The 11,837-nt window shown below is 58.7% G+C and overlaps 4 protein-coding genes across 15 annotated transcripts in view; 1 reads left to right on the forward strand and 3 right to left on the reverse strand.

Moving 5' to 3' along the window:
• Positions 1-61: 61 nt before the first annotated feature.
• DNAJC4 (DnaJ heat shock protein family (Hsp40) member C4) lies at positions 62-4,412 on the reverse strand. Of its 4 annotated transcripts, none has more exons than XM_023186612.2 (6): positions 3,600-4,384; positions 2,550-2,643; positions 1,899-2,083; positions 1,648-1,812; positions 513-605; positions 208-420 (listed from the first exon to the last, which is right to left on the reverse strand). In XM_023186612.2, the coding sequence occupies exons 1-6, from the start codon at positions 3,686-3,688 to the stop codon at positions 309-311; spliced, it is 738 nt and encodes a 245-aa protein (XP_023042380.1). In that variant the 5' UTR covers positions 3,689-4,384; the 3' UTR covers positions 208-308. The 4 variants fall into 4 exon arrangements, with proteins under 4 accessions (XP_023042378.1, XP_023042379.1, XP_023042380.1 ...); XM_023186613.2 differs by having other exon boundaries at positions 212-420; positions 1,648-1,809; positions 3,600-4,221; XM_023186610.2 differs by having other exon boundaries at positions 62-605; positions 3,600-4,412.
• A 101-nt stretch (positions 4,413-4,513) lies between these two features.
• On the reverse strand, positions 4,514-7,956 carry NUDT22 (nudix hydrolase 22). 2 transcript variants are annotated; one of them, XM_023186614.1, is made up of 6 exons: positions 7,798-7,956; positions 7,093-7,590; positions 6,558-6,656; positions 5,186-5,283; positions 4,960-5,053; positions 4,514-4,680 (listed from the first exon to the last, which is right to left on the reverse strand). In XM_023186614.1, the coding sequence occupies exons 1-6, from the start codon at positions 7,798-7,800 to the stop codon at positions 4,540-4,542; spliced, it is 933 nt and encodes a 310-aa protein (XP_023042382.1). In that variant the 5' UTR covers positions 7,801-7,956; the 3' UTR covers positions 4,514-4,539. The 2 variants fall into 2 exon arrangements, with proteins under 2 accessions (XP_023042382.1, XP_023042383.1); XM_023186615.1 differs by lacking the exon at positions 6,558-6,656.
• A 15-nt stretch (positions 7,957-7,971) lies between these two features.
• Positions 7,972-10,445, forward strand: TRPT1 (tRNA phosphotransferase 1). 7 transcript variants are annotated; one of them, XM_023186607.1, is made up of 8 exons: positions 7,972-8,188; positions 8,358-8,441; positions 8,647-8,728; positions 9,255-9,424; positions 9,509-9,683; positions 9,885-9,941; positions 10,032-10,145; positions 10,274-10,445. In XM_023186607.1, exons 2-8 carry the CDS (start codon positions 8,367-8,369, stop codon positions 10,363-10,365), a joined length of 765 nt encoding a protein of 254 aa, XP_023042375.1. In that variant the 5' UTR covers positions 7,972-8,188; positions 8,358-8,366; the 3' UTR covers positions 10,366-10,445. The 7 variants fall into 7 exon arrangements, with proteins under 7 accessions (XP_023042375.1, XP_023042376.1, XP_023042371.1 ...); XM_023186608.2 differs by having other exon boundaries at positions 10,035-10,145; positions 10,274-10,423; XM_023186603.2 differs by having other exon boundaries at positions 10,032-10,423.
• The window catches only part of FERMT3 (fermitin family member 3), a 17,844-nt gene continuing 16,357 nt past the window's right edge, over positions 10,351-11,837 (reverse strand). For both annotated transcript variants that reach the window (XM_023186601.1, XM_023186600.2), the window contains exons 14-15: positions 11,048-11,189; positions 10,351-10,922 (exon numbers count right to left, since the gene is read on the reverse strand). In XM_023186601.1, coding sequence (XP_023042369.1) covers positions 10,743-10,922; positions 11,048-11,189 — 322 coding nt within the window. In that variant the 3' untranslated portion in view covers positions 10,351-10,742. The remainder of the gene's footprint in view (positions 10,923-11,047; positions 11,190-11,837) is intronic.

The following is an 11,837-nucleotide window of genomic DNA, read 5'->3' on the forward strand; positions in this document are numbered from 1 at the left end:
GGGGGGGGGGGGGGGGGGCGAGGCCGCTGGCGGGGCCCGCCTCCTCCACACACCCCCTCCCGCCTCCCGCGGCTGCAGGGGAAAGGGGACGCACCGCCCAGGGGGCCGGGCTCCCGGGTCGCCGCAGCCACTACCCAGAGGGCGGGGCGCTGCCCCTCGGCGAGGCCGGGGCAGGGGGCGCCGGGCCTGAAGGAGGGAGCCGCACACTAGCTCTGTGAATCACTTTATTGCGAGCGTTTTGGGAAGCGGGCCGTCCAGGGAAGGAAGCAAGGCGGGAATGCACTGCAGGCTCTATCCAGGTGAGCCCCTCAGGGGCCGGCGCCCGGGGGCACGATCTCCGGGACTTGGGTTGGCTCCGGTGGTGGCGGCTGCTGCTGCCTTTGCCGTTGTCGCTCCTGCTGAAGGCTGGCTCTGTTGGCCCTGGAGGAGAGGGCACTTGGGTGGTTGGGATAGGGATCCCCAAGTGTGGTGCCGGGACAGGGAGCAGGGGACAGAATAGAGCAAGGACAGACCTGGCCCGCGCCCGCGCCCGCGCTTCGTTGTACATGGCTGTGATGATCCGATCCTTTTCATCCATGAAGTTAAGGTGCATCTGCTTCACCTTCCTGCAATGTGTCACAATTAACCCTGGGACTCGAATTCCTGTTGTCCCTGAAGTCCTGCCCCCTTCCACCCCACTCTAGGGGCCTCACAGCTTTTTAACCCACACAGGGTTAGGGACCTCAGCCTAACCCTGCCTGTGATAGGTAGGGAGGGCTCAGAGTGGCCCTGGCTTGTCTAGGGTCCAATGGCATCCGAAGTCCCTGGCCACTTCGAGGTGTTACAGCAGCTGTGGACATGGGGGTGCTCCTCCCAGAAGACTAGAAAGGGTATGCATCTAACTCCATCACTGAACTAGGCAGGCTGCTAGCAGTGGGCACTGGCCTTTAGGTATCTGCTATCGAAAATCGGCTTCGTGGCTAGGCATGGTGGCTCACGCCAGTAATCCCTGTACTTTGGGAGGTCGCGGGGCGTGGATCATATGAGGTCAGGAGTTTGAGACCAGCCTGGCCAATATGGTGAAGCCCCATCTCTACTAAAAATACAAAACAATTAGCCAGGCATGGTGGTGGGCACCTGTAGTCCCAGCTACTTGGGAGGCTGAGACAGAAACAGAAGAATTGCTTGAACCCGGGAGGCAAAGGTGAGGTTGCAATGAGCCAAGATCACACCACTGTACTCCAGTCTGGACGACAGAGTGAGACTCCACCTCAAAAAAAAAAAGAAAAGAAAAAGAAAAAGAAAACAAAAAAGAGAATCAGCTTCGTGGCACGTGTGAGAGTGGCAGGCAGATGCCTGCTGCCAAATGAATGAGCTGTGCTGCATTTGCTGCTTGTGCTTGATTTTGTTTGGCGCAATCCCTTCCTGGCAGCCAGCACGAAAGATTTATATTCGAAATATGAAAAAGCGTAAATGATAGCATTAGCTCTTAGTGCAGTGCTGTCTTTACTAAGTAAGGAGAGGCTCCAGAGACCGATTTCAAGCAACTCTTAGCTTGAGAGACACAACAGTACGGGACACAAGGTGCGGTGGAGGACTGGCTGACCACACTGGAATTCACCCACCCTCCTGCCCTCTGCCCATCACCCCGGGGAGAACAGGCATCACCTGAAGGCAATGTAGTGCAGGCCCATGCCTGCCAGCATGAAGAGGAGGCAGTACCCCAGCACTTGCTTGTTTTGTTTGTGTTGCTGCTGCCTCGACTGGGGCCCCTGTGGCCTCACGCTATGAAACTGGGACCAGTACTGTGCGTTGGGGGGTGCCCAGGAGCTGCTGGGAGGCAGAGGAAGGGACATTGTGGAAATGAGCCTCCCCAAGAGACCTGGGGGTGGGGCAAGTTGAGGGCAGGATTACTGTACCTGTGTGTGTGGCGGGCAGACTTGTCATAGGCTGTGGTTCGTGGAGACTTTGGGGGACCACCTGAGCGGAGCTGGGCATCATAGCTTCGGCGGCTCTGCTCACGGCTGAGCACACGGTATGCCTCACTCAGCTCCACAAAGCGGCTGTGCAGGCTTGGGTTCCCAGGGTCCCGGTCCGGGTGCAGCTGGGGGGGGCAGGACTCCCTTTATCTCCCTTTGCCTGTCCCTCCCCAGGACCCATGCTGATGACATCCACCCACACCAGGGCTCCAGTCATACCCAGAAGCCCTGCCTGGTCAGTGACCCTCACTCAGGCCTGCCCACTCCTCAGAAGGCCAGAGAGCATGGACTCCTGCCTCCTTCTGCATTCAAGCCCTCCCCACCTGCCAGCCCCCTGCATTCACCATATGCCCCCGTCCAGGTTTCTTAAGAGCAGGCAGGCAGGTCAAGAAAACCAAGCCCAGCCCATCAGACAGGACCCCTGGCTCCTGCCCACAGCTTTCCCCTACCCTTGAGCACCCACCACTCCCTATGAGGGCTGAAAAAATGTGGCACCAGCCAGAGATGCAGGTCTACTCCTGGGAATTTGAAGCACACCCCCACTGGCTCAGAGTTCCTGCTCCCCCCTCCCCACCTTAGGGGTACTGGTACCTCTTTGGACTTGGAGAAGAAAGCTCGTTTAACTTCCTCAGTGCTGGCACCAGGATGCACCCCCAGTAGTTCATAATAATTACTGGGGCTGGACCTGTGGACAGAGTCGCAAACCTGCAGGGGCTGAAGGAACCCAGAAGCTAGCTCTGCCCTGCCCTTCCCAGCCCCTCCCTGGGCTACACCCTTCAACTCAACCACCAGGAGCTGAGAGGGCTGAAACAGATCCCAGGACAAATCTGTCTCCAGATCAGCCCTCCCTTTGGAGTGTTTCGGGCACAGTACAGGTCAGGATTTCTCAAAGTGGAGTCCAAAAACTTGTTGGAAAATACTGATTCCTGGCCAGGTGCGGTGGCTCACGCCTGTAATTCCAGCACTTTGGGAGGCTGAGGAGGGCGGATCACCTGAGGTCAGGAGTTCAAGAGCAGCCTGACTAACATGGAGAAACCCTGTCTCTCCTAAAAATACAAAATTAGCTGGCTGTGGTGGCGCATGCCCGTAATCCCAGCTACTCCGGAGGCTGAGGCAGGAGAATCGCTTGAACCCGGGAGGCGGAGGTTGCAGTGAGCCGAGGTTGTGCCCAGCAGAGATTGTGCCATTTACACTCCAGCCTGGGCAACAAGAGCGAAACTCCGTCTCCAAAAAAAAGATAAAAGAAAAAGAAAGAAAAAACTGATTCCTGAGCCCCACCCAGTTGATTCCTCCAGTTCAGAATCTCCAGAGCAGAGCCGAGGAATCTGGATTTTTGTACCTGACACCTCCCCATCTCCCACCTCCCACAGAGGGTTATGCACAGTGATGTTTGAAAACCACTAGAGCTGTGGTAAGAGCGTTGGGTTTAACCTGGACTCAAACTCTTCCTCTGCCGCTTAAATCGGTGTATGTATGACCTTGGGGGTCTTCTCTATCTCTGATCCTCAGCAGGGAAGGCGAGGGTTACCTGAGACAAACCTGGGAGCCTCCTGACACGGAGTAGAGACCACAACTATCTCAGCACATAGGGCAAACAGAAACCCATTGAACAACCGGCCCGGCCCCCCGCGCCCAACTCACCGCTGCCCGGCGGCCGCTCCGAGGAGCCGGGAGGGAGGGCTGCGGGGCCACAGCCGGCACAGGCGCAGGAGTAGTAGTAAGGGCGGCATGGCGGCAGGCGGGCAACCTGGAAAGGAGGCTACCAAGAGCGCACTGGGACCAGGATGGGGCTAGACTTCAAGCACCCGGGGACAGAGAGAAGAGGCCCGGCCTGGTGTTCTGCGAAGGAAGACTGAAGCAGACCCGGGGAGGGGGCGGTTCTTGCCCAGGACCAGACCCGCGTGTTCTTGGACCTGCCCTTTTCTCTCACCCGGGCATCCGCAGCCCTTCTCAGCGATGGCTTTGGGGTCTGGCCAACCAGCCAGGTACTCCGAGACCCCATTCCCGCCCAGGGAGCTTGTGGACGGGTGAAGGAGGGGCCACAACCAGGTCCCGCCTCCGCTGCTCAAGGACCCGAGGCCGTCGCCATTTCCTGCGTCTATTCAGGCCCCGCCCTCGCACTCTCATTGGCGTGGATGCCAAGACCACGTCCACCAGGCAGGAAAAAAAATCGGTGGAGACCCCGCCCCTACATGTCTATTGGCCTTTGGGGCCTCCGGTCCCCCAGCCTGCGGACTCGCGGGACAGGCGCGAGCGCCCACCTGGGGACCGGGCGGGACAGAGCCCGCTCTCTGAGGCTTTGTGACGCTTTCGGCCCGGCCACCGTCCCTCCGTTCCGCTGTTGCTCCCCTCTGCAGCGAGGCATATCTTACAGAGCTGCTTCGGCCCCGGAACCTCTCAGAGGCAGCCAAGGGAGCCACAGCTGTTATCCTCTGCTTGTAGAGGAGGTCACTGAGGCTGGGCGGGTTTTTTTTCCCCCCAGGTCACTTGTCCTGCCTTACGCACTCAGGGCCCACTGTTCCTCTCTGTCACAGAAATAGCAGATGCCAACGGAATCCAAAAATAAAGTCCTTTATTATCTTCAGAGCGGTGGGAGTAGGGCTGGGGACCCTAGGGCTGCTCCGGTGGGACTTCCCTGAACCCGGTTGTAGAGGATGATGGCGCCTTTGGCAGAGGGGCAGAGTTCAGCCCACATCTCCGTCTCCTGCAATCTCCGCACGTTCTGTGGGGAGACAACAAGACCCAGGCATTCAAGCTTGCCACACCTCCTGCCAGGGCTGTGCCCAGAATTCCTGAGCCTCAGAGACCTCTGCACTGTCCTTAGGGAGGCATGTTAAGGGGCTGAACAGGTCCCTGGACCTTTCCCTTGCACTAAGGGCAAATCTTGTGCCTCTGGAGAGAATTGTGACCCAGCCAACACCTCCCCTACAAGACAATGCATTGCCAGGCCTCTGCAGGCCCCAGCCCTGGCCTCCAAGCAAGATGGTTTGTCACTCTGCACCTGTGTCTCCACAAAGATGATTCCTGTAGACTCGTGGGCCTCGGGTCCCCCACTCAGGTAGTGCTTTCTCACCTGCTCAGAAGTCAGGCTGCACCTGGACAAGAACACAGGGTGGCTTAGTGGGTGACCAGCCCCTGCGGGGTCCCTGTGGACCCACAGCTGCCTCAGCCCACTCCTCACCACCCACCTCCCCAAGACCCAGGATCATGTACCCGAGCCCACTCACTGGACATAGAACTCGGCACTGGCTCGGCCAGCACTGGTCTCATTTCGGGCGATGCCCAACAGCAGGGGCTGGCTCAGGGTGAGCAGCGGCAGGTTCACCTGCGGTGGAGGGTGGGGGGGGGAGGTCCCCCCTATCAATGCCACTGCCCACATCCCTGCCCCTCTGAAGGAAAAACAGCCTGTTGCCTGTGTACAGCATTTTACAGCCTGTAGATCAAGGGCCTGGCATCACAGAATGTCAGATGATGGGCATGTTTGTTTTACAGGTACACCAAAACCAAAGAGATTGAACACGTTGCCCAAGGTCACCCAAGAGAAGTCAATTTAGTGACTGGGACTCCCACTTCCTCCTTTTTCCGTTTTTTTTTTTTTTTTTTTTTTTTGAGATGGAGTCTTGCTCTGTCGTCCAGGCTGGAGTACAGTGGCACCATCTCAGCTCACTGCAACCTCTGCCTCCCAGGTTAAAGTGATTCTCCTGCCTCAGCCTCCTGAGTAGCTGGGATTACAGGTGCACGCCACCATGCCCGGCTAGTTTTTGTATTTTTAGTAGAGATGGGGTTTCTCCATGTTGGCCAGGCTGGTCTCGAACTCCTGACCTCAGATGATCCACTGGCCTCGGCCTCCCAAAGTGCTGGGATTACAGGTGTGAGCCACCACGCCCTGCCACACTTACTCCTTTTTCAACAAACTTGGGGAGTAGGTAAGATGTTTATCATTGTTTCCATTGAAAAGAAGAATCCTTGGCCGGGCAAGGCATGATAATCACTTGAACCCAGGAGGCAAAGGTTGCAGTGAGCTGATATGGCACCACTGCACTCAGCATGGACAACAGAGCAAGACTGTCTCAAAAAGAAAAAAGAAAAGAAAAGAAGAGGAATCCGCTGGGCACAGTGGCTCACATCTGTAATCCCAGCACTTTTGGAGGTTGAGGCAGGTAGATCATGAGGTCAGGAGATCAAGACCATCCTGGCTAACATGGTGAAACCCCGTCTCTACTACAAATACAAAAAAAATTAGCCAGGCATGGTGGCGGGCACCTGTAGTCCCAGCTACTTGGGAGGCTGAGGCAAGAGAATGGTGTGAACCTGGGAGGCGGAACTTGCAGTGAGCTGAGATCGTGCTACTGCACTCCAGCCTGGGTGACAGAGTGAGACTCTTGTCTAAAAAATAGAAAAGAAAAGAAGAAAAATCCAAGGCAGAGAGTACTGCGGGCTAGAATTCCACTCCTAGTATGCCTAGCTGCAAAGCCAACTTCTTCTATCATTGCTGACCAGATGCCTGCAGGCCTCCCGCCAGCCCAGATCTGTAGAATTCTGGCAAGTCCTAACCCCTCCCTTCATGTCTACCACCCTGTCCAGGTCAACCTCACTCACCTCATCACAGATCTCCTGAAGGACACTGGAAAAGAGCTCACGTACCACCAGCTCCCCAGCGAGGTCCTGGTGCTGGGGGCTGTCACCAGGGCACAGGGCCTGTGAGAGGTCAGGCTCAGCTCGTGCTCCCCACCTCTTCCCCCTGCCCCATCTCAGGACCAGCAAGCCTATACCTGCTGGCCCTAAGGGCCTGATGTGGCACAGTGTAAGAGAGTTAGTGATCCTGAGTCTGGTGTCCTTTTCCTGGCAGACAACCAGAGATCCAGCTTCAAAGGGGACACACAGGGGGCAGGGGTGGGGTAGGGCATCTTCTTCCTGTGTCCAGTCTTTCCCCCCTGTGTTTTCTAGTTTCTCACAGGACTGGGGCAGGGGTCAGTGGGGAGGCAGCTGGACTGCCCTGAGCAAACTTTCAGAGAAACACCAGGCCAATTTTCCCTTTAAGGAATGAGGAAACCAAAGCTGGGAGGATTGGGAGGGTGGAGAGCTGCAGCTCCTTTGAGCTGTCTGGGTCTTTGTGCCCAGCCTGGCATCTCACCTGAGGCTCTGGGTGCCCACCAGGCACATCCACCAGCCCAGGGGCCTCAGCCACCTGCCGGGAGCGGCGCAGGAAGACAAGGAAGTCATCGGCCGTGGCTAGTGCTGCGCCCACCCCCAGTGGGTCCGCCAGATAGGCCTGCGTGTCACCCCAGTCGGTGGCCCCCTGCTGTCGCAGCCAAGCAGCTGAGCTGGACCAGTTGGTGCCCAGGAAGTCTCGGTAGGAAGTAAGGCCCAGGCGCAGAAGCAGCTGTGGCCCCCGAGAGCCAATGGGCGCCAGGGTGGCTGAGTGCAGGCGGAACTTGGGGGCGTTGAAGAGCCAGGGTTGGGCCTTTAGCCGGGTCTCCCAGATGGCAGTGATGGCCTCGTCCCCACCTGGCAGTGGGCGTCGGTCGTGGGTGGGGCTCAGCTCGGCCTGTACTTGCTCCCGGGGCAGGCCCCCGCCAGGGCACTGCAGCAGCAGGGTCACCTCAGGATCCATGATCTGGACGGGGCAGCTCTGGGGGAGGATAGAGCCAGGCCTGTCACCCAGGGGGGCCACTACCACTCCTGGGCTGCGCAGCTGGCCCCGTCTGTCGCAGACCTCCTGAGGGTACCCGCAGCCCTTCTCCACCCCCCTGACCACTCCCTGGGCAGTAAAGCGCCCGTTCTTCCCCGCAGGAGCCCCGAGTCCCGCAGGGTGTCCGGGACGCCCTGGCATCCCTACCATCCGGAGGTCTTGGGTTCAGGCGCCCCCAAATGCCCATGCCCCTCAAACCCAGGGGTCTGCCTCCGACTCGGGACGCGCGGGGACCCCTTTCCAGGGCCCAGAAGCTCCAGCCTCCAGCCGGCGCTCCCCGGGCTCCAGTGCACGCAGGCTCCGCCCCTTCCCCGAAGCGGAAGTGCCCGCCCCCTTCCCCCGCGGCTTTTCATTGGCGGGCCCGCCGCCCGCCCCGCCGGGGTCAAGGAGGGTGGAGGGCTGTCCCCGCAGCCCCGACACTTCCGCCCCATCAGTCTGCACGTCGGCCCTGCCTTCCAGACCACCTTGCGGGGGGCACCAGTGATCTGGAGTGTGGGGCTCGGCCTCCCTGCGCTCCTGGCTGACAGTGTGACCTTGGGCAAGTCTGGCCTGCTGGGCCTTAGTTTCCCTCTCTGCAGCAGAGCATGGGGGTGGTGAACTTAATGAGCCGTATACTCCCACCCAGCGCTCACTTCCTGAGGCTTTGTGACTTTCTGGGATGTGGGAGGGGACTTAAAGCAGTCCCCCCTCGTCACTGCTCCCCACAGGTCTTGGCCATGAACTCCTCTGGAGGAGAAAGGCAGGAAGCAGCAGGGTCCAGGGGTAGAAGGGCCCCCAGACCCCGGGAACAGGTGCGCGCCTCCTCCCCACCCCCTCCCACCAGTCCAGGCTCCCTGGGAGTTACTGTGGGGAGGAGTTGAAGGGTCCTACTATTCCTGGAGACCACTGGCACTCCTTTCTCTCTGGGCTCTCTCTGCAGTGGGTCATTGACGGTTCGGGGTGGGCAGCAGGGCAGGGTCACCATGGAGACCAGGGGCCACTGCTGGGTTCTTTCAGGACCGAGACGTGCAGCTGTCCAAGGCTCTGTCCTATGCCCTGCGCCATGGGGCCTTGAAGCTGGGGCTTCCCATGGGAGCTGGTAAGTAGGGGCCTTGGAGGCTGGGGCTTGAGCCCAGAGAGAAACGTGAGCCTGTCTGCTACCCCTCCCCCATGGCTGCCTCCACTGCTCCCTGAGGAAGGCACGGAGGGCACTTCTTCCCCATGCACAGAAGAGAGCAAGGCCTAGAGGCCCTGTCATGTCCACAGCAGACTGAGGAGAGTTCTTGTCTGGGCCAGGCCTGGTGACCGCCCCCTCCAGCCAAGCAGCCAGATCAGCACTTACTCCGAGGGTGTACCCCGGAGGGGATGGGGCAGCTGGTGTTGTGAGTGTGCACTCCAGGCCAGCGCTATGCTGAGCACTCACCCCCCTGCCCCTCTGTGAGGCAGATCCTCTTTTTATGTAACTTGAAGAAACTGGGACCCAGAAAGGGGAGACTCAAAAGGTCCTACAGAGGATGCCCAAGTGATCTCCAAGCCCAGACTTTGTTTCGGTTGCCTGTAGCTCCCTGTTAACCCCGGCCCAGTCCAGAGCAAGGTTGGCTCCTGAGCACCCTGCCTGCCCACAGACGGCTTCGTGCCCCTGGGCGCCCTCCTGCAGTTGCCCCAGTTCCGCAGTTTCTCTGCTGAAGATGTGCAGCGCGTGGTGGACACCAACAGGAAGCAGCGGTTCGCCCTGCAGCAGGGGGATCCCAGCACTGGCCTTCTCATCCGGGCCAACCAGGGCCATTCCCTGCAGGTCAGGGTGAGGGGACAAGTACGAGAGCCAGATGGGAGGGACCCCTGCCTGCGAAGGGGGTCTCACCGCTGCCTATTCAACCAGGTACCTGAGTTGGAGTTGATGCCCCTGGAGACGCCACAGGCCCTGCCCCCGATGCTAGTCCATGGTACATTCTGGAAGCACTGGCCATCCATCCTACTCAAGGGCCTGTCCTGCAGGGGAAGGACGCACATCCACCTGGCCCCAGGACTGCCTGGAGACCCCAGTGTCATCAGTGGTCAGTGCCCTTCCCTCTCACCTAGCTATTGCCACCCACTCTGTCCTCCCAGGTCCCCTCCAAAGGTTGCAACACTTGTCTGAGGCCACCCCATGCCTGGCATGGAGCAGCAACCCTGCAATCCCAGCCCAGGACCCCAGTCTGCCCAGGCTGCTGACTGCCCTCTAGGGGCCCAGTCCCCAGCTTCAGCTGTCTCTGCAGGCATGCGGCCCCATTGTGAAATAGCTGTGTTCGTTGATGGACCCCTGGCTCTGGCAGGTGAGTCTGGACAAAGCAGGGGAGTCTGGACAAAGCGGGGGCTGGCCTTGCCTTCAGGGAGGGCATGAGTCACATCTCCGGCTCTGTCAGCAGATGGAATATCCTTCTTCCGCTCTGCCAATGGGGTGATTCTGACTCCAGGGAATACTGATGGCTTCCTGCTTCCCAAGTACTTCAAGGAGGCCCTGCAGCTACGCCCTACCCGTGAGAGCCACCACGCCAGCCCCTATCCCTTGTGCCTGAAGCCTGTGCCCTTCTGCCCTCACCTCTCTCCTAGCTTCCAACCCCAGACTGACTTAGATCTCCCTTTAACCAGCTCTTATCTCTATCAGGAAAGCCCCTTTCCTTGGCTGGTGATGAAGAGACAGAGTGTCAGAGTGGCCCCAAGCACTGCTCCAGAGAAAGGAGAAGGATCCAACAATAAAATATTAATTTATAAAAAAGAAATTTTAAAAAGTAACAAGAAAGAAACTCCAGTTTGAGACCATGTTTCATCATCCTGTAGCTACATCCGGTCTTCCTTGTGTGCTAGGGGACTGCAGATAGCTCAGGGGTATCAGCCTCAGCCACTTGGACAAGGGAAGGGGGCATCGCAGGAGCTCAGGGACCCCCACCCCTGGCCTGGGTGATGACAGCGTCTGGCCCTGCCAGGTCTTTGGCCTGCACAAAGTCAGTGACTGCAGGTGAAATGCCCAGCTGGGTGCCTGCCTGGAGCGGGTGTGGGGCAGTGAGCCCCTGTGGGTGTGGGCTTGGCAGTTGCCGTGACAGGTGGTGAGCAGGGCAGGGGCAGTCAGACAGCCCTCAGAAGGCCTCGTGGCCCCCCGTAAGCTGCAGGAAGAGATCTTCATCCAGCTCCTCCCCACGGGCCCGCTCCCGCGTCGACAGGAAAATGTAACCCCCGATGTACTCGTGTACAATTCGGCAGCTGGCAGACACGCAGCTGAAGGCCACGTTGATGTGCTCATCAAACTCGATGGCCACCTGAAGGGCAGACGGTCAGAGGGGCAAATGGGGGTGGGATATGGGAGCAGCCCCTGCCCCACCCTGGCTGGATACAGCTCCGGCCTGGCACCTGACCCCCATCCATACCCTGGGTCTGGGCCCACCTGCCGGATGTCCCAGTTGACATTCCACTGGCGCATGTTGCTGAAACGCCAGGTCTTGACCACGTCGCCCACAGCCAAGTCGATGCGGATCAGTCGGTTGTTGGCGATGCCCAGGATCTCGTCTTTCCTACTGCCCTTGAACCTGGCCCCAGCGGGAGAGAGTGGGCCAGGGCTCCACCCTGCGTGCCCAAGCCCGCCCAGACGACGTGGCGCTGTGCTGGAGAGCCAGCCCTTCCCGACTGCCGCTCAGCAGCTCTGTGACCCTGAGCAAGCCATTTGGGTTCCCTGGGCCTCAAGTTTCTCATCTGGAAAATGGGGGTTAATTGATAGAATCCCCACAACAGCATTTAGCAGCATTGGGCAAACAGGCCATGCCTTTAAATGGCAACTTTTGGTTTTTGGCATCATCCTCATCAGCTGCTGTCTCGCTCCCTTCTTTGCAGTCTTAGGAAACAACTGATCAGAGGGGTCCACTCCCTGTAATGGCATCCACCGCTACGGCCAACCCAGGCCTAGACAGTGAACTGTCCACAGCAGAGCTGCAGCGAGAACTGATTCTTCTGCTCTCCTGACCTGAACTTCGTCTTTTTTTTTTTTTTTGAGACAGTCTCGCTCTGTCACCAGGCTGGAGTGCAGTGGCGTGATCTCGGGTCACTGCAACCTCCGCCTCCCTAGTTGAAGCGATTCTCCTGTCTCAGCCTCCCTAGAAAATGGGATTACAGGTACACGCCACCACGCCTGGCTAATTTTTGTGTTTTTAGTAGAGACGGAGTTTTTTTTTTTTTTTTTT

This window comes from Piliocolobus tephrosceles, chromosome 13 (genome assembly GCF_002776525.5).
Source record: "Piliocolobus tephrosceles isolate RC106 chromosome 13, ASM277652v3, whole genome shotgun sequence".
NCBI lineage: Eukaryota > Metazoa > Chordata > Mammalia > Primates > Cercopithecidae > Piliocolobus > Piliocolobus tephrosceles.

Excerpts from the sequence above, each read along its gene's own strand:
- TRPT1 (XM_023186603.2), top strand. The coding sequence starts at position 8,367 with ATGAACTCCTCTGGAGGAGAAAGGCAGGAAGCAGCAGGGTCCAGGGGT. Across the intron at positions 8,729-9,254 it reads GGGGCTTCCCATGGGAGCTG|ACGGCTTCGTGCCCCTGGGC; the intron begins GTAAGTAGGGGC and ends GCCTGCCCACAG. Across the intron at positions 9,942-10,031 it reads TGGACCCCTGGCTCTGGCAG|CAGATGGAATATCCTTCTTC; the intron begins GTGAGTCTGGAC and ends CGGCTCTGTCAG.
- DNAJC4 (XM_023186610.2), bottom strand. The coding sequence starts at position 3,688 with ATGCCGCCCTTACTACTACTCCTGCGCCTGTGCCGGCTGTGGCCCCGC. Across the intron at positions 2,644-3,599 it reads GGAGCGGCCGCCGGGCAGCG|GTCCAGCCCCAGTAATTATT; the intron begins GTGAGTTGGGCG and ends CTCTGTCCACAG. Across the intron at positions 1,813-1,898 it reads TCTGCCCGCCACACACACAG|CAGCTCCTGGGCACCCCCCA; the intron begins GTACAGTAATCC and ends TCTGCCTCCCAG.
- NUDT22 (XM_023186614.1), bottom strand. Across the intron at positions 6,657-7,092 it reads GTGGGCACCCAGAGCCTCAG|GCCCTGTGCCCTGGTGACAG; the intron begins GTGAGATGCCAG and ends GACCTCTCACAG. Across the intron at positions 4,681-4,959 it reads TCATCTTTGTGGAGACACAG|AACGTGCGGAGATTGCAGGA; the intron begins GTGCAGAGTGAC and ends GTCTCCCCACAG.